This window comes from Siphateles boraxobius, unplaced genomic scaffold (assembly GCF_051911475.1).
Source record: "Siphateles boraxobius isolate OS27281-9 unplaced genomic scaffold, OSU_SipBor_1 119, whole genome shotgun sequence".
In the NCBI taxonomy this organism is placed as follows: Eukaryota; Metazoa; Chordata; class Actinopteri; order Cypriniformes; family Leuciscidae; genus Siphateles; species Siphateles boraxobius.
This window is the reverse complement of record NW_027508721.1, coordinates 4,057,824-4,077,309: the sequence shown is the minus strand read 5'-3', so window position 1 is coordinate 4,077,309 and position 19,486 is coordinate 4,057,824. Positions and strand designations below refer to the sequence as shown.

At 44.8% G+C, this 19,486-nt stretch overlaps 1 protein-coding gene across 1 annotated transcript in view; it reads left to right on the top strand.

Annotated features, from left to right (window-relative positions):
- Window positions 1-15,448, top strand: part of prss12 (serine protease 12) — a 74,900-nt gene extending 59,452 nt beyond the window's left edge. The window contains exon 13 of the mRNA XM_077204575.1: window positions 12,781-15,448. Within this exon, the coding sequence (XP_077060690.1) occupies window positions 12,781-13,088 (308 nt within the window). The 3' untranslated portion in view covers window positions 13,089-15,448. The remainder of the gene's footprint in view (window positions 1-12,780) is intronic.
- The last annotated feature ends 4,038 nt before the right edge of the window (window positions 15,449-19,486 follow it).

The following is a 19,486-nucleotide window of genomic DNA, read 5'->3' as shown; positions in this document are numbered from 1 at the left end:
CACACACACACACACACACATTTATGCATTTACACACTCTCCCTACATATTTCCTTAAAAACTAAAGATATTCAGTCTTTGTTCCGTGTGAAACGATCACTCTCTCACGGTGTAATTCTCACCAACTGACAGGCATGTACAAACTCCTGGACAGAATACAAGTAAAAGTTTTAAGTAAAATGGTGAATTTAACAGATGCTTTATTCAACGGATGTACAAATGAGGAAAAACGAGTAAAAAAGAGTAAATCAGAGTAGTACAAAAACTATATATATATATAGTTACTACTATATACTAAAGTTTGAAGTACACTACATGTGCACATTCAATGAAAGCGCACTCCTTTTTCCATAAACTTACTTTAAGGAATAATTCACCCAAAAAATGTAAATGCATTTATTGTGTCATTATTTACATGCCGTTCCGAACTCGTGTTTTCTTCTTTAATGTGCAGCATACAAAATATATTTTGAAACATTTTTCAACTGTTACTGTCCGTACAATGAAAGTCAATGGGGGTCTTAAACACAGAATTTTCAATTTCGGGTGAACTATTCCTTTAAGGCCATAGGTGTGTTCTTGTTCGTGGCTCATCTGTTCAGAATTTAGATTCTGAATTATTCGTTTTACAGTAGAATGTCTACTTAAAGGATAACTAACATATGTTATAAAGTTGTTTGGTGTGAAAAGTTCACTGATTTGAATGGAAAACGTCTCAGGTTACGTATGTAACCCTGGTTCCCTGATAGGGAACGACACGCTGCGTTTGAGACGCGATGGGAATGCTCTGCGTGATTACGTCGTGAAGCACGTGTAAAATCAGTCCAATGGAAGCCCACTACGACATAGGTGACGTTATAGACCAGGAAACTATAAAGCAGCCCTAAAATCAGACCGCGACAGCTTCTGAAAAACCTGAAGCAAGTCGATCAGGGCATGCAGGAAGTATGGCAGGCAAACGCAGCGTCTCGTTCCCTATCAGGGAACCAGGGTTACATACGTAGCCTGAGACGTTCCCTTTCAAGGGAACTCGAGCTGCGTTTGAGACGCGATGGGAACCCCATACCGACTACGCCATAGTGACAAATGCCCGTTCTGTGTGAAGTCCTGCGCACACTAAGAAGCAAGCAACCTCGCCCCAGGAGTGGAGAGGTCAAGGTCATAAAACCTGACAAATGTATGCGGAGAGGACCATCCTGCCGCATTACACACGTCAAGAAGGGAAACTCCCGGAAATAAAGGCCATAGAGGCCGCCATACTCCGAGTAGAATGGGCCCGCACAGCCATAGGTGAAGGCTGTCCAGCCGCTTCATAAGCCAATGAAATAGCCTCGACTATCCATTTACTCATCACCTGTTTAGATGCAGGGCATCCTCTCTTGAGTGACCCAAAACAAACAAATAATTGCTCAGATTTACGCCACAGAGCAGCTCTGTGAACGTAGGCATCTAAAGCCCGGACTGGACATAACAGGTTAAGCTGTTCCTGATCTGGGGTATTGAAGGGTGGAGGATAAAAGGCCTGCCGCACTATTGGGCCCCCAACATTTAGTGGGACCTAGGAATATAACCCGGTCTAGGGTAGAGGAATGCTTTCACCATACCAGGTGCAAATTCCAGACATGAAGGAGCAACCGACAGAGCATGTAAATCACCAATTCTCTTGATAGATGAAATAGCAAGGAGAAATATAGTCTTTAGAGTGAGGAATTTTTCTAAAACCTCCTAGATGAGCTTGAAGGGAGCCAAGGCCAGACCCTCAAGTACAATGACCAAATCCCAAGCCGGTGCTCTAGATTGCAGTGCAGGCCTGAGCCTCAATGTACCACGGAGAAAACAAATAATAAGAGGATCTCTCCCAATAGAAGAAGCCCCGAGAGGGGTGATAAGCAGATATAGCCGCTACGTACACCTTTAAGGTGGAGGGAGATAATCCAGCAGAGAAACGGTCTTGTAGGAAATCGAGAACTGTACCAACCGGGCAGTTAACAAGATTAAAAAACGTTCTCCACGCCATGTAGAGAACAGTTTCCATTTCAATGTACATAGTTTTCTCATGGAAGGAGCTCTGGATTGAAGGACGGTCTCAACGACCTCAGTCGAGAGACCGGATTCTATGAGCTGGGCCCCCTCAGAGGCCAGGCCCACCGTTTCCACAACTCCGTTTAACCCTTTTCTATTATGTGCAGGACCCATAGAGAAATATTTGGCAGAAGTTTCCACGCTGCCAGAAATTCCGATAAGGGAACCAGTCTCTCGAGACTGGCCTCTGGATTTGATTGAACTATCATTTCGGTGCCCTGAAGCGGCGAACCGGCAGGGAACAACCGAACTGACCGTTCTACAACCCTCCTCAGAGGATTGCACGGGGACGCTGACACCTCGGCGCCCTGAAGCGTCGAACCGGCAGGGAACAACCGAACTGGCAGCGCTGCGACCCTCCTCAGAGAGTCGCACCCCAGCAGAACTCCCGGGAGCATTGATATCGGGGGGAATGTGTACAGGTGCAGCCTCGGTCACACCTGCACCATAGCGTCCAGTCCGAGAGGAGCTGGATATGTGAGGGAAAACCATAGCGGACAATGGGTTGTATCGTATGATGTGAAAAGATCGACCCGAGCTTGACCAAAGATCTCCCATAGGAGCTCCACCACCTCGGGGTGAAGTCTCCATTCCCCGGGCCTCAGCCCCTGCCTCAACAGGATATCTGCTCTGATATACGAGATCGTCAGTGTGTTGTCCGGACCCTCCGTCGAGCGACCACTCATGATCACTCCCGACTTGTGAGGGAAGCATCCGTCGATAGCATTATGCGTCGACAAGAAACCCCCAACACTGGGCCTGGGCAAGGAACCAAGGTTCTTCCACATGACCGAGGCACGTAGGCATAGCCGCGTGACCTTGATCATGCGAAAACGGATTTCCCCTCGGAGAAAACCCCTTGGTCCTGAGCCACCACTGCAGGGGTCTCATGTACAGAAGGCCAAAAGTAATTACGTTGGACACAGCTGCCATGAGACCCACAGTCTGAAACTGTTTCACAGTGAGTGACTGGCCTAGATAAACCCATAATACACCTAGAAAAGTGGTCCTCTGAGCTGGGAGGATCACACTCTTCTTGGCGTTGAGTGGCAACCCCAACATCTTTAAATGAGACAGAACGACATCTCGATGCCGAACTGCCATATGCTCAAATTGAGCTAGGATCAACCAATCGTCGATATAATATAATACGCGAATGCCCTGGAGTCTCAAAGGAGCCAGGGCTGCATCCACGCATTTTGTAAAGGTGCGGGGTGATAAACCTAGGCCAAATGGAAGAACCCGATACTGGTATGCTTGGCCCCCGTTTTTAAAGCGAACCTCAGGAACTTCCTGTGATGAGGATGGATGGATACTTGGAAGTACGCGTAAGTCTATTGTGACAAACCAGTCCTTGGACTGAATCTGTGATACAACCTGAACTTGAGTTTCTGAACTCTGCTGTTTAAATGGCGCAGATCTAGAATAGGACGCAACCCTCCATCCTTCTTTGGAACAATGAAGTTACGGCTGTAAACCCCGACTCTCTGCTGGGAGGAGAAACCCTTTCTATAGCTCCTTTTTGAAGAAGTGTCAGTACTTCATGCTCCATAACCAGAGCCTGCTGTGAGTCCACTACCGTAGGGAGGACCCCCTGAAATCTGGGCGGACGAGAACCGAGCTGAATTCTGTAACCCTTTTCTATTATGTGCAGGACCCATAGAGAAATATTTGGCAGAAGTTTCCACGCTGCCAGAAATTCCGATAAGGGAACCAGTCTCTCGAGACTGGCCTCTGGATTTGATTGAACTATCATTTCGGTGCCCTGAAGCGGCGAACCGGCAGGGAACAACCGAACTGACCATTCTACAACCCTCCTCAGAGGATTGCACGGGGACGCTGACACCTCGGCGCCCTGAAGCGGCGAACCGGCAGGGAACAACCGAACTGGCAGCGCTCCTCAGAGAGTCGCACCCCAGAGGGCGCCGTTAGGAGAAACGATTTCTCAAAACCGTCCCTCTTTTTCTTTTTTTTTTTTCATTCGACAGGACTTCTTGTCTAAGCTTTATTAGAGATGACGACATTCCTCAGATCTTGCCTACCTCTAACTAGCTTAGTTCCTACGACCCTCCTCGGAGGATCCTAGGAAAAAGCAGGCACCTCGGCACCCTGAAACGGCGTACCGGCAGGGAGACCGAACTGACTGCTCTACGACCCTCCTCGGAGGATCGTATGGGGACGCTCACACCTCGGTGCCCTGAACGGCGAACCGGCAGGGAACAACCGAACTGGCAGCGCTGCGACCCTCCTCAGAGAGTCGCACCCCAGAGGGCGCCGAGGAGAAACGATTTCTCAAAACCGTCCCTACCCCGGAGGGGACCACCCTTAGAAGCCTCATAGCCTCGGCATCAGGTCTTCTTCTTTGCACTCTATGCCAGTTTCAGGAACATAGATTGGTGAGGAAGAAACCTCTGGAACGCCGCTGAAAGGTTTAGTTTTCTTGAAAGCGGAGCGTCCAGAAGAACATACATTTTTATCTTTCTTTTTCTTTATTTTTATATTAGAAAAACGTATACATATAAATGCTGACATCCTCACATTCATCTATGTCCTTAAATACTTTACCCACCAGTACTGCCTAATAAAATTTATTTATTATTAAATATGGCTGGTGGGTAACGTCGGGGTTAAAAATGATGACGCCGACTCAGGAGAGAGAAAGCTCGCAAGTGTCTCTATAATCCAAGGCACTGTCATACCATGATACTTAATACCCATAACATTACTCTAGTTAGACGTTTGGGTATTAAACACATAAAATAGAAACCGGTTTATTCCACGATCTCGACACCTCAGTGTGGAGATAGGGAAAAACCAGTAGTCCCCGACGAGGAGGCTGAGATACAGAGTTCCCTTTCGTTGTCACTCCGAGTTACGTCGGATGACGACGAATGGGGTTTCGCTTAGAAAGCCTATCAACTTCGAGTATTACAAAACGAGCCAATGGCAAAGAAATGCCATGGGTCTGCGGAATTTGCATGGCGTAACTCCGCCCCACCTCGTGGGTATAAAAGGAGGAAGCCGGCAGCAAGCAGATATGTTTTCGCTTCGGAGCCAAGTGTATTCTTCTCTCCACAAGCCATCTCTGAATTGTCAGCTTTACAAACGAGTACCTCGAGTGTTGGTGTGACGGCGATCTACGGCGAGAGCGTGCTTCCTGCTGATCTGTTGCAGTGGTCTGCCAGTCGGTGCGTTTCTCCCCGGGTGCTTCAACACTTGAGTTTTCTCTCACTAAAAGAGCTTACACGTGGCACGTCTTTTTAAAGATGTCTCGCCCGTGTACTTCTGGTTGCGGCAGATTGGTATCGGACTCTGATGGGCACGAGCGTTGCATAGTATGTTTGGGCATTGATCATGCTAGAGCAGCGCTCGTGGATGACTCATGTTCTCTCTGTGGGAACATGACCATCGCGTCATTACGGTCGAGACTCGGTGAACTCGCAAGAGTGCGAGTCCCCTCATCCACCCCCCGTCCTGCGGCTGGTGGCCAGGGTGATCTGAGGGTTACGGTCTGGAACAAGGCGCCGACTATGTGTCCGCGACCCCAGCCCCCCTCTTCAATGACGGTGCCCGCTAGTGAACTGCTGATTCCCGCGGGTCTACCCTCTGGTGGCCCGCGTGCTTCAGTTGAAGCTACAGAGGAAGATGCCATGTCTGTTGCAGCATCACTAGGCGGGTTTGACTCTTCTGGAAGTGAGGGCTCGTCACAGCTGCCACCTTCCGGTGTGCATACGGCTGTGCTCGAGTCTGATCTGGAGATGACGGCCATGCTTTCCCGGGCAGCCGCGAGCATCGGACTTGAGTGGAGGCCTCCACCCTGTCCTGAGCGCTCGCGGCTGGACGATTGGTTTTTGGGTAAGGCCGCCGACCCTCGTCCTCGGCAAACCCCAATACCTTTCTTCCCGGATGTGCATGATGAGATCTCGAAGTCCTGGAAGACCCCCCTGTCTTCTCGGGACCGCTCGCTGGTCTCATCCGCCTTTCCTCCCCTCGATGAGGCAGCTGCCGGTGGGTACACTGGGCTTCCCCCGGTTGAACGCTCTGTTGCCATGCAACTATGTCCTCAGAGTGCTTCTTCTCGGGGCGAGCCTAAGCACCCATCCAAAGCCTGTAGATTTTCGTCGACCCTGGTGGCGAAGTCTTACAGAGCGGCGGGACAGGCGGCTGCTTCACTGCATGCTATGGCCACTCTGCAGGTCTACCAGGCCCAGATGCTCAGAGACATGCACGAGGGTAGGACAAACCCAGGGCTCTTTGATGAGCTGCGCGCCGCGACCGACCTTGCTCTCCGGGCGACGAAGGTTACCGCGCGCTCCCTGGGTTTGGTGATGTCCACAGCTGTGGTCCAGGAGCGACATCTGTGGCTGAACCTGGCTGACATGCGGGACGCTGAGCGGACCCGTCTGCTTAACGCCCCCTTGTCCCAGGCCGGCCTCTTCGGCGGTGCAGTTGAAGACTTTGCCCAACAGTTTTCAACTGCCCAGAAACAGACCGAGGCCATCAGACACATTCTGCCCCGCCGGCCCGCTGCTGCCTCCACCTTGCCGGCCGGGCAGACGCCTCGACCTGTTTCCCGCCGAGGGCGCCCTCCTGCGGCTCCCGCCCCTCCCGCCCGGACCACGCAGCAGCCTCCACCCAGGGCCGGTCGCGGAGGAAGCCGTAAGAAGGCGCCACAGCCCTCACCTGCCCCGCCCCCCGCTAAACGCCGGGCCAAGCGGCGCTCCTGAGACGGGCTGCTCAGGGATGATGATTGTTTCACAGGAGGTGGTAGCAGGACCACTCCTTCCCCCGGTGGAGGGCCGGGGGAGAATCTTTTGTTCTCCACTCCCCGCTGCTCACCCACGGGTGGGCAGCACCCTAATGTGGTTAAAGTCAGAAACAATCCCCTCTTCCCTGAGCTCACAGAGTTCTCGGGCGACACAGAGCGCCGCCCACAAGCCGTGCTCTCCTCGCCCCCCTCTGTCCCAGAGGCGGTTGACACGGCGTGCCGTCCACGGACCGCTTTGCCCCTGTCCCCCTCTGTCGCCAGACCCCTGGCAGAGCAGGCCCCCGCGGGACGACCAGCCTGGTCCTCCCCTGGCCCCCTCTGCCAGGGCGCGGTTGCTAACTGTGCCCCCTCTCCGGGCCGCTATGCCGTCCACATCTGGGCCAGTTACTCCGCTTCGCTGCCCCTCCGGGGGGACGCCTGTGGCTCGCATGATCCCGTTGGTTCAGTTCCTGGGAGCCTGGCTAGAGCTTCCCCGTCTGTCCCACTGGATCGCGCGTACCGTCAGGCTCGGCTATGCGATTCAGTTCGCACGGTCTCCTCCCCGCTTCAGGGGAGTCCGCTCCACTTTGGTCGGTGGCAATGCCCCTATCATGAGAGCAGAGATTGCCACCCTGCTGGCGAAGGGTGCAATCGAGACTGTCCCTCCAGCCGAGATGAGGTCCGGCTTCTACAGCCCCTACTTCATTGTCCCCAAGAAAACCGGTGGGTTACGGCCAATCCTGGACTTGCGCGTGCTGAACCGCTCCCTTCACCGGATGCCGTTCAAGATGCCTCACCGCCAAACGCGTTTTCGAATGCATACGGCCCCAGGATTGGTTTGCAGCGATCGACCTGAAGGACGCCTACTTTCATGTCTCCATTCTTCCTCGACACAGACCGTTCCTCCGGTTTGCTTTCGAGGGGCAGGCATACCAGTATGCGGTTCTCCGTTGACGAAGCGTGCATGGAATTTGGGCCGGCTTACTCTCACGTGATCCTGAGACCCCGGCCTGGATATGTGCCCAAGGTTCCTACCACTCCCTTTCGGGACCAGGTGGTGAACCTGCAAGCGCTGCCCTCGGAGGAGGCAGACCCAGCCTTGGCACTGCTCTGTCCAGTACGCGCTCTCCGCGCCTATGTAGACAGAACGCAGTGTTTCAGGACCTCAGACCAGCTCTTTGTCTGTTATGGTGGGAAGCTGAAGGGAAAGGCTCTCTCCAAGCAAAGGTTGTCTCACTGGATAGTGGACACCATTGCTTTGGCTTACCAGCAGCAAGGTCGACCGTGCCCCCTTGGTGTGACTGCCCACTCCACCCGGAGTGTGGCGTCCTCTTGGGCTCTAGCGCATGGCGCCTCGCTAACAGACATCTGCAGAGCTGCAGGCTGGGCGACACCTAACACATTCGCCAGATTCTATAATCTCCGAGTGGAGCCTGTGTCCTCTCGTGTACTCGCTTCAACCAGCTAGTACCGGACCCGCTCAGGTGTCTTCGCTTGCTCGCCATTCCACTCCACGGACTGGATACGTGCGATATTTTCCTCAGGTGAGCTTCTCCGAAAGCCCTGAGCTCCTCCAGCACTCCTGACGTCGGCGCCAGTGTCTATTGCCTGTGCGTCGGCTAGGTGCCTCCCGTGTGCATGGTCCCTCCTCTGAGCGACCCCCACATGTGTATTTCCACTGTAAGCCTCTCTGAGCGTGTGTCTTTCCCTTGGCAAGCCACCTTGCCACCCCTGGGGTTGAAATATTCCACCTGCGGCTGGACACCCCAGTGTTTTCCATATGCTTCCTTCGGGTCATATGTGTATTCTCTAAGTCCCCCCCCTCCGGGCTGGCATTAATTGCATACTTCCCCTAAGCTTGGGATATGCTTCCCAGTGTACCTTGGTATTCCTGTGTTATATGGAGTCCTTTGTCCAGGCTGACAGGGATCTCGATTTACGCAGGGCACTGGAAGACAGCTGAGAAGGTGGCGTGATTAGACTGGTAACCCCATTCGTCGTCATCCGACGTAACTCGGAGTGACAACGAAAGGGAACGTCTACGGTTACGTATGTAACCCTCGTTCCCTGAGTAGGGAACGGAGACGTTACGTCTGCCTGCCACTTTCCGCTGTACCGCGGGGATCGCCTGAGCTCAGTCTTGGCTCCTCAGCGAAGAAACATATCTGCTTGCTGCCGGCTTCCTCCTTTTATACCCACGAGGTGGGGCGGAGTTACGCCATGCAAATTCCGCAGACCCATGGCATTTCTTTGCCATTGGCTCGTTTTGTAATACTCGAAGTTGATAGGCTTTCTAAGCGAAACCCCATTCGTCGTCATCCGACGTAACGTCTCCGTTCCCTACTCAGGGAACGAGGGTTACATACGTAACCGTAGACGTTTTCCTGTTCTTTTTTTTTTTTTTTTAGATATATTTCATCTAATAAACTCTTTTTATTTTCACTCTCATAATGTTCAGCTGTCCAGTAAATATTTAACTAGCAACAGCATTAGAAAAACCTCCTTTTAAAAGCTCTTCTTTATTCAACAGAGTTATGAGCTGCCTATTTATTGAAAAATCAAACATCTGCCTTTTTCTTAATATTTTTATTTGTTTTGTTCACTTTTTCTTAACAAAACACTAACGATACCAATTCCTCAGAACTGGAAATCGCAGCAGACTGGATCTGCAGGTGAAAGCAGAGATAGGGCGGGGCCCGTCCCAACCCACGCTGTCAGATCCGTTTTCGAACCCCAAAATGCGAGTCACCGCCGTGTCTAGGCAACAGCGGGACCCGCGCGGGGAGCGCGAACCGTACCGTCCTCCTCAAAGAACGATCGGCGAGAGCGGAGCGTCTTCATAGATAGACTCATACAATGCTCGCAATCAGCCCCCTCGAGGACTGACTGAGCATGCTCCACTCCCAAACAAACAACACAAAGCTGATGTGTGTGTCCCCACCCGTATATAACGAGGGCAGGGAACAATACACCGTCTATAATCTTGCTTGCACGCCATAATAATGATAGATATATTGGGCTTGACAGACAACAATAAATAGACAAGGACAGATATACAGAGAGCGCTTGCTGAAGGTACAGAAGCTGTCGCGGTCTGATTTCAGGGCTGCTTTATAGTTTCCTGGTCTATAACGTCACCTATGTCGTAGTGGGCTTCCATTGGACTGATTTTACACGTGCTTCACGACGTAATCACGCAGAGCGTTCCCATCGCGTCTCAAACGCAGCTTGAGTTCCCTTGAAAGGGAACAGCTTGTTTCACTTGAACTTGAACAATACAACAAGCGTGGAATTTTTAAACAATTAAACATTTATCGACATTTGTAGGAATTTGCTAATACATGATAAAATTGTTTTTGTGTTTCTGATTTTCTGTTTGCTGAACATGTAGATTGTTTTATCAGTATAACATCTGTTTTTCGGCAACAATCAGGCATCATCCATCTCAAACATTTAGTAAATATTTGTATCCTTGGTGGTATTTGAAAACAAGGTTGCATATTTGCGTGAGGGTATTTGTAAGCACTGGTTTATGAATGAGCACATGACGTGAGTGCCATTTTAACATGTTCATAATCACAAAATCAGTCTGCATTAGTGTTCTGTGGGATTATGTGGCTGTGAAATGTCATTTGTAAATTTCTCCAAACAGATGTCGAGTGAGACAGAGATAACAAAAATATTAGCAAATAGAATCAGTTGCAGATACCTACACAATAATAAATAATAAATAGTAAATAGGCTATACTCTTGTTAAAAATATGTCCTCTTTTGCATACTTTTACTATGGACATTATATACTTTAAAATAATTTATTTACTGTACAGTAGGTTTGAACGCAATTTAATGTTTTTGAGCACTTAATTGCATGATAATTGCAGTTAAAGTAAAGTGTATTATAGTTTAAATTTATATTAAATGGAATTAGTTGGCAATTAAATTACTGCCAAACACAATTAAATTAAAAAATATCCTTGCTCTTCCAAGCTTTATAATGGGAGTGACTGGTGAATGGATTTTGAAGCCCAAACAAGCGCATCCATCCATCATAAAAGTAATTAATCCAGCTCCAGAGGATTAATGAAGGCCTTCTGAAGAAAATCGATGCGTTTTTGTAAGAAAAATATCCATATTTTATTGGCTTTCGGAGTTCCGGCCGAAGAGTGACCTCTGACCCGACGCATGACGAATTGACAAACTCGAAAGCGCAGAGAGCAAAACAAAACACCGGTCATGAATTAGAAGTCTTAAACGAGAAAAAAAACTGCTTACAGACTGGAGGTTGAACAGCTGGCTGTCTGGTGCAGTTACAACAACCTTGAGCTGAACACGCTCAAAACAGTGGAGATGATCGTGGACTTCAGGAGGAACAGCTCAGCACTCCCCACACTCACCATCATGAACAGCACTGTGGAAGCAGTGGAGTCATTCAGGTTCCTGGGCACTACCATCTCTCAGGATCTGAAGTGGGACAATCACATTGACTCCATTGTAAAAAAAGCCCAGCAGAGACTGTACTTCCTTCGCCAGCTGAGGAAGTTCAACTTGCCACAGGAGCTGCTGATTCAGTTCTACTCAGCCGTCATTGAGTCTGTCTTATGCACATCCACCACTGTCTGGTTTGGTTCAGCTACCAAATCAGACATCAGGAGACTACAACGGACAGTCCGGACTGCGGAGAGGATCATTGGTGCCCCCCTGCCATACCTCCAGGACCTGTACTCTTCCAGAGTGAGGAAGAGAGCAGGTAAAATCATCACAGACTCCACTCACCCTGGACACCACCTGTTTGAACTGTTACCGTCAAGACGGAGACTTAGATCACTGGCCACAAGAACATCTCGGCACAGGAACAGTTTCTTCCCACAGTTTCTTTCCCTTCTGAACAGTTAACACACCTCCCAAGGCATATGCCTTTAAGTGCAATACTCCCATTATTTAGTGCAATATCCTACAACTCAGGTGATACTTATACTTATAATTTAGATTTATTTATTATTCAAAACACTGTAAATATGTTCATAATCTGTAAATCTGGAAATGTCTATTCTGACTAAACCCAACTGTGATACTTTTATTCTCATATATTTATATTTTTATTCTTATAATTTGTAGTATTATGTTTCATGTTTCTTGTTGTATTTGTATAGTCTACTGGAAGCCTCAGCACCAAAACAAATTCCTTGTGTGTGCAAGCACACTTGGCAATAAAGCTCTTTCTGATTCTGATAAAGTTATAAATATGGATATTTTTCTTTTAAAAATGCACCACTTTGCTTCAGAAGGCCTTCATTGACCCCCTGGAGCCGAATGGATTACTTTAATGATAGATGGATGCGCTTCTTTGGGCTTCAAAATCCAAGTTACCATTCACTCCCATTATAAAGCTTGGAAGAGCCAGGATATTTTTTTTCATTACTCTGATTGTGTTTGTCTGAAAAAAGAAAATCATATACGTCTAGGATGGCTTAAGGGTGAGTAAATTATGGGATAATTTTCATTTTGGGGTGAACTACACTTAAAAGTGGCCTTTTATTTAAGTGCACATTCAATACAATTAAGTGCATTTCTTTTCTGGCCACACCTTTCCAGCTGTCTAGTCTCATCAAAAAAGACAGACATGACAGAGCTGTAATCAGAGGCTGACACAGAACATGAGGAAGTCATCAAGGAACTACAGTGTGTAATTATAATGTCAGTGTCAAGCATCTACAGATGATCATGTGACATGCTGATGGTGGGGCTTCATTGTAATGAGGGGCTTCATTGTCTTCTCTCAGTAACTGGACTTAACAGAATTCTAAAGTGGGATGAATGAAGTGTGTGATCAGAAAAATGACTTCAAACTCCATTGCATACGTGAATAGTTAAGTCTGATCACTTCCAGATTTCAAGTTTAAAGAATGGAGGACTTTCTGACCTGTTGGATAACCCCTCTTTTCTTTTTTCAGGCCGTGCTTATTCAAAAACTCTTCAGCAGGCCTCGATTTCTGTTCTGAGCAAGCGTCAGTGTGAGCAGCGCTATTCGGACCAGTTCACCAATCGCATGCTGTGTGCCGGCTCCTCTCAAGACGACCGCCGCGTGGACAGTTGTCGTGGAGATAGCGGAGGACCGTTGGTGTGTGAGAGGCCGAGTGGAAGTTGGGTTGTGTATGGGGTCACATCATGGGGTCACGCCTGTCGGCTGCAAGACACACCTGGCGTCTACACCAAAGTCTCCGCCTTCATGCCCTGGATTAAGAAGGTCATTGGCCAGTAGGACCCAATGGAAATTTCAATCAACTAATAACAGACGTTCTGACTATGAGGGCAGAAAAATTAAGCACATTTTTAGATAATAGTCGAAAACTATTTTATAACTTGTTGAAGATAACTAGCTGAAATTAAGTCCAGTATTCCAAATAAGTCTTAAATGTCAATTATGTAGTGCCTGGCGTCAGTATAGTCATAACAAAACTTGAACTTTGCTCTGAAATTACCCTGCAAAAAACAAAAACAACCATTTTCTTAATTAGTATTTTTGCTTTCCAGTAAAAATATCTAAACATCCCGAATGAATCTAGAGAAACAATTTATCTATACATTTTTATTTTTAATATTAAAAAAATATTAGATTAAGACTTGTTTTCAGAGAATACATCCTGAATTGTTTTCTTACAACATTGCTATTTTTTTTGTACTTTAGGCTTAAATCTTAAAGTTTGTGAGGTTTGTTTAACCCTTAAATGCGTGAATGTTTCGCCAATCATTATTACATATTCGGGGCTTTAGTGACCCTGATCTATATCTCACATGGATGGATCTCTACTTGCTGCAATGGTATAAAACTCTTGACATTTTAATAGCAATTACAAAAGAATAAAATATAGCCTATTTCATTACCTTTTGGATCTTGGAAGGGTTTAATTTGAGCAGATGCTTTTTACCATCATCGCTGTCATCGTAAGAGCTAATTTCCCCAATACATTCAACATCTGTCTCTTATTCGCCATCTCAACCATATCCTCAAAACTACAGTGCTCATTAACGTCTTCAAAATCAATATTTTGATCGCTCACACCATTATTGTGTCAGACATTGCCACCTTGATGAATAAAGGTGAATTGCACTTACAGAGTCATCAGAATTGATTGTTGCTCAGAAAAAAATACTTTCACTAGTACTACATTCCTCGGGTCGCTAGCGAACCTATAAACTTTTTACAAAAAATGTACAAGAAAACAGACACTTTTTTATCATTGTATTTTTTCTTGTTATATTGTTTATAATGAATTGATTGGGGAATACCAAGAAGGTTGATGTCTAACTGGAAAAAATTAATGAGGGGGAGGGTAGTGAGTGACGTCCAGGCTCGCTAAAGACCCAAGGTATGCGTTTTAAGGGTTAAAACAAGACAAAAACTTTTTAAATTTGTTAATTAACACTAAATGTATCTTGTTTTAAGGATGGATAGATATTTTTAAGAAAAACAGATTTAAAAAAAAAAATCTGTATTTGCAGAAGTTTTAAGGCCTGTCTAGATAGCGATGCATTTGGTGGTCTTAAATTAACATAATTTCAGGTCTTTTTTTTCTTCTTTTTAAAAAAAAATGAAAGCACTTCTAGGTTGAAGGGACCACAATTGTGAGTATGAAATTATTGAGAAATTAAACTGTATCTATGTGACTGTATTCTCTATGCCATTGAGAAACAGATACTATTTGAACATGTAAAATGGGACAAGTAATGTTCCAATTTGATACATTGTGGACTGAAGAACGTTCCAATGGCTTGAAATCACATCAAGCTTTAATGCTGAAATGAGAAGATTATGGATTTCCTGCCAAGAAATGTATGGTAATTCTAAACTCCTGGGATACGGTTACCATGACATTGCTAAGTAACCGACCACATCACCTAATCAGCACATTAGATGACATCATAATCCTCCACATGACTTCATGTGTTATAGATCAGATGTTCATGATAATTGGACTGAGGCTTGACATATTTCACAATGAGGACATCATCATTTGCCTAATATTTTTGCAGTGCCACACTCACTTCCAGAAGCCAGAGATCTGTGGGCTATGGGAATTATGTGCAATGCAAAGCTGTTTATACCTCCTTGTTTTAGTGTTGTGATGAGGAGCAATTCATGTTAGCATTCATTTTCTGTGACTTCAATGAGCATGATTTATGAAAGTAGTCTTGCTACAGACTACGCCACTTTTTTAACGCAATCCATTATTGTTGTTGTTATTGTTAAAAAAAGAGAAAACCTCTGATCAACCACACGCTCTGTTATTTTGCACAAAATATGATGTTGCAGTTTAGACTTTTGTAAATTTCATGTTTTTCTTATACATGAGTCAGTCATATTGTAATATTGTGATAATTAACTATGCTATGATAACTGTAAAAAGTGTTAATTGTTCACACAGGGTCAATAACACAGTAGTGCTTAGTATATCCATTATATGTGTTAAAATATTTTGGAACTTGTGGCATGGTGCTTATTCTTGCCTAAAAATAGTATATCAAGTCATGTGTCAACTTAAAATCTTAAAAAAAAACTTTAGATATACATTTGTCTGACAACCTCAGTTTGGAGCATTAAACATTTGTTGTTGGAATACTTGATGGAATATAGTATCTTACTGTCAAAGAACTGTCAGCTTCTTAAACTGGAAAATTTAGTTTGAGGGAAATCTAAAATGGTTTGACTGAGATTTTAGGACAAGTATGGAAAAAAAAAATTGTGTGCCACTGCCAACATACAGTTCTGTGTGTGTTTGTGTGAACACACATCCATATCTTGTATTTGAGGACGTTTCTAACAATCGTTGGCTTTCGGTTTTCTAAATACACAGTCAACCTACACTTTTAGCAAGTCCAGCTTTCAGTGTTTTTGTTCACACAGTGGTCTAAATCAGTGTGTACAGACCTGACAGTGCAGTGTTAGGAAAGTCTATTCAGAAAGCCCTTTGTTTACATGAGTTACAATGTACCTACAGGATCCCTGTGTGAGTGTGTGTGTGTGTGTGTGTGCGCGCGCGCGCGTGTTGACACTGCATTTCTAATACACTCTTCCTTTAAACTAATCTCTATGGAGACAAGTTTACTGTATGATGGGAAATTCTGAAATGAATTTTCAGAAATGTAGATTATTTGTTAGTATTCATTCATATGGATTCACTGAATGAAAATTAAATTCAAGAGTCCTGCCAGAAGTACAAATACAGTAAGTAAATGTAATTTTGATACGTATGAGACTTCTGCAGTAATAGGCAGGAGGGAGAGTTGTTTCTCTATGACTCTTTATCCAGTGACATTGTTCCGGCATGTGACAATCCAGACAACTCAATGAGAGAGAGAGAGAGAGAGAGCTCTGGTTCAGTGATTGACATTGAGAGCAGTGTTACAGCGCTATCCTGTGGCCAAATTGGAATTCTCTAAATGAAACGCAGCCTGTCTTACAACGTTTTATGTAGAGCCTATATTCCACAGTTTTATAATGTCATAAACGTATAGCCTGATCTTCCAAGCATACGTAGCCTACATAATATCTCCAGTAATTCACAGTATTATTCAATAACCAATCAGGAATAACAAATGTAATTGAGACCTTTTCCCTTTCTGAAGTAGTAGTGTCATACCACTAGGCCTATATAAACTCGTAGTAGCCTAATAGCCAGTTAAACTTCTCATTAGGCAAAATCAGTTCTTGACTATATTAATAATCATTTAATATATGACAATGTCTATAGGGGTTTCACTACCTCTGACACAACAACAAAGAAATACACTAATATAAACATAAGCTGCAACTATATGATGGAGATTGTTTAATACCCCTCACAAAAAATACTGTGGTAGTACTAGGCTATAGTGCATTGCATCATATAGGGTAATACCATGGGACATAATGATACTGGAATTCGTGTATTATGATATTTGCATGGTACTCTGTTTCATGTAGCCTACAAAACACCTTGGTAATACCAAGGTTACTTTGTTGTATGTGACATGTATAATAATGTAAAGTGCGAAGAGTGTAGGTCAGGGCTCTCCAACCCTGCTCCTGGAGAGCTACGATAAAGGACTGTAGATCTGTAGGAGCAGGGTTGGAGACCCCTGGTGTAGGTGATGTAAAGTGAGTCTATTTTTGGAAACGGGAAAAATGGTTAGGATCTAGGGCACCCCCTGCTGCCCACCCACCAGCTTTGCAGGCGGTGCCCTACTTCCAGCTTCACGAGGTCCCCTGGGGGTCCCTAATGCTAAGTCCGCCCAGTACTAATCTAAACTAAAGTATATGGGCGGGCCCCTATCCACCTTTTTCCTGGTTAGCGAATTTACCCATGATTCATAGCGGGTTTGAACCGGAAGCCGGTTGTCCTTTTCCGGTTGGAAGCTTTATGAAGATTAAGCGCCGCTCGCTCAGAACGCCTGATGTGCTAGTTAGAAAATATGTGAAATAAGCAGGGCTGCCCCTGCCCGTGCACGACTGAAGTTGGGTTGGAAGTTATGTATAGGCTAGGCCCACTATATGGGAGAGAATGCTAAACCATAATGAGCGTTTCAGTATTATGCATCTCAACGCACGCATAAGCCTGCCACAAAAAAAAAAAAAAAATCGGCAAAAGTAATGATTATGCATGAAACATTTGAATTGTTTATTAAAAAACTAGTGCTTTCTGTAAGTGTGGACTACAAAGATAAATTTGATGATGCTGAGTCTGACTCGCCATCTTCGCAGTAGTGAACGAGCCTAGAGAGAAATGCACACTTCATACAAATTAACCCATACATAAGCAGAGAGCATGCAGCCCATTTCTGTACGTTTTTAATTATTTTGTTTAAACGTATACATTTCAAGCTTTCTATAGATATACTTCTCAGGTATGTGAGGCAAGTGACTTGTAAGCTGATTTTCGTTGATTGGGACGCGCTCCAGTTCACGTGCCGGCGCCTCCGTGTCCTGTATATCTACTATATTTGCTTCTTATTTATTATTCCAGGCAATTTGTTGATTAATCATTGATTAAAATGAAGATATAATTTATACTAAACGAAATTCACTTTAAAGAAAGGCTTTCTACAAAACAAAACTTAATAAGTGGTCAAAATCATGTCTTAGCCATTCCATATGTTTTCCGATATATTGGGCATATTATGATCCTATCTGACTCATCTCATGCGGTTCCCTTTACATATAATCAGCATAGATGAAATAAATAAAAAACATTATATTGTGAAACTTAAATATAAAACGTATGTTTTAGTTTTTTTTCCTACTTCTATTTAAGCGTCACAACGCTCAGCTTTGCTCACATGCTCTGGTGTGTAGCCTACATGCATGTGTGCGTGCATGTGATGGAGGGGTGCGATTTTCGAATAATAATTGAATAATAGCCTACCAACGCGATCTTCGAATATTATTTTTGCTTGAAATGCCCATCTCTACTGGTAATGCATTAGGCGTTTGTCAACAAAATGGTGTGAACATACATACACCTTTTTCGTTGGATGCTTCAGATTTAGCGCAGCTAACCAAACACGTCTCCTCTCTGGCATTGAATGTAGCTGATACGAACGGGACATGGGCATTCTCTCCTTTTTATCTTATGCTCAAAGCACCCAGTTTCTAAAAAAAAATTTCATCATCTTTGAATTGTTAAAACAACCAACAACAGCACAGCCTGAACTCATTCTCTCACTGCTAATACAGTACGAACCGGAAGTAGGCAACCGGAGTGGTCGTCATGGCGGGTAGCCTACGTTTGACCGTTGGGTTCGCGTTTTGCGTCTCCAGTTGTTCGGTGAGATTAAGATTTAGATTCACGAAATGAATCGTTCAGACGTTTTTGCGAAACAGTTTGACAGATTGAAAGGATTCTTAACAAAAAAATAACAGATTTAAAGAGACTGAATTGATAAAAAAGATTAATTCACGAAGTGAATATTCAAAAGATTTAAAAAAAAAAAAATCCGATAGGCTACATTTTATTTTAAATGTAGCTATACGTATCTGACTCGGAGTAAAAAAGATGATATAAATAGCCTATAAATTTCCATATCATTCAACATGGTTAGTATAATCGTTTCGATAATGTGATCGGAGAGTAGATGATCCAGTTTAGGGACACAGATGCTAATGTAGCAACAGCTACTGTATGTCTGCCCGAGTAAAATACAGTAAGAAGACTTTGATATGACATTAAGAATGATTTTTTTTACACAACATCAGATCTTAACCGTAACCTCAGTTATAAATGCCATGACCTACCTAATCCGTTGGTTGTCTGGATTTACCAGGCCTAAAAGTGATTGTGATGGTCTCATTATTTATGTGACCACTAGAGGGAGGTATCTTATTAAAAACAAGATAACTATAGCCTAGCACGAAAGGTTTTGTCATTAGAGACATAACAACAAACAAAAATGAATTGCCTAAGATGTCTCAGACAATTGTTTGCCCCTAGAGAATGTTTATTTGAAAGAGCACCTTTATGATTAAGAGTATTCCTAACCATGTGATGACATGTAGACACAGTCAAGTAATATATAAAAATATATCTAAAATAATAGATAAATAATATCTAATATATATATATATTTCATTTATGTTTTCCAGGTATAACATGCACAAATAGAGACAGAACTTTGCAAGGACTG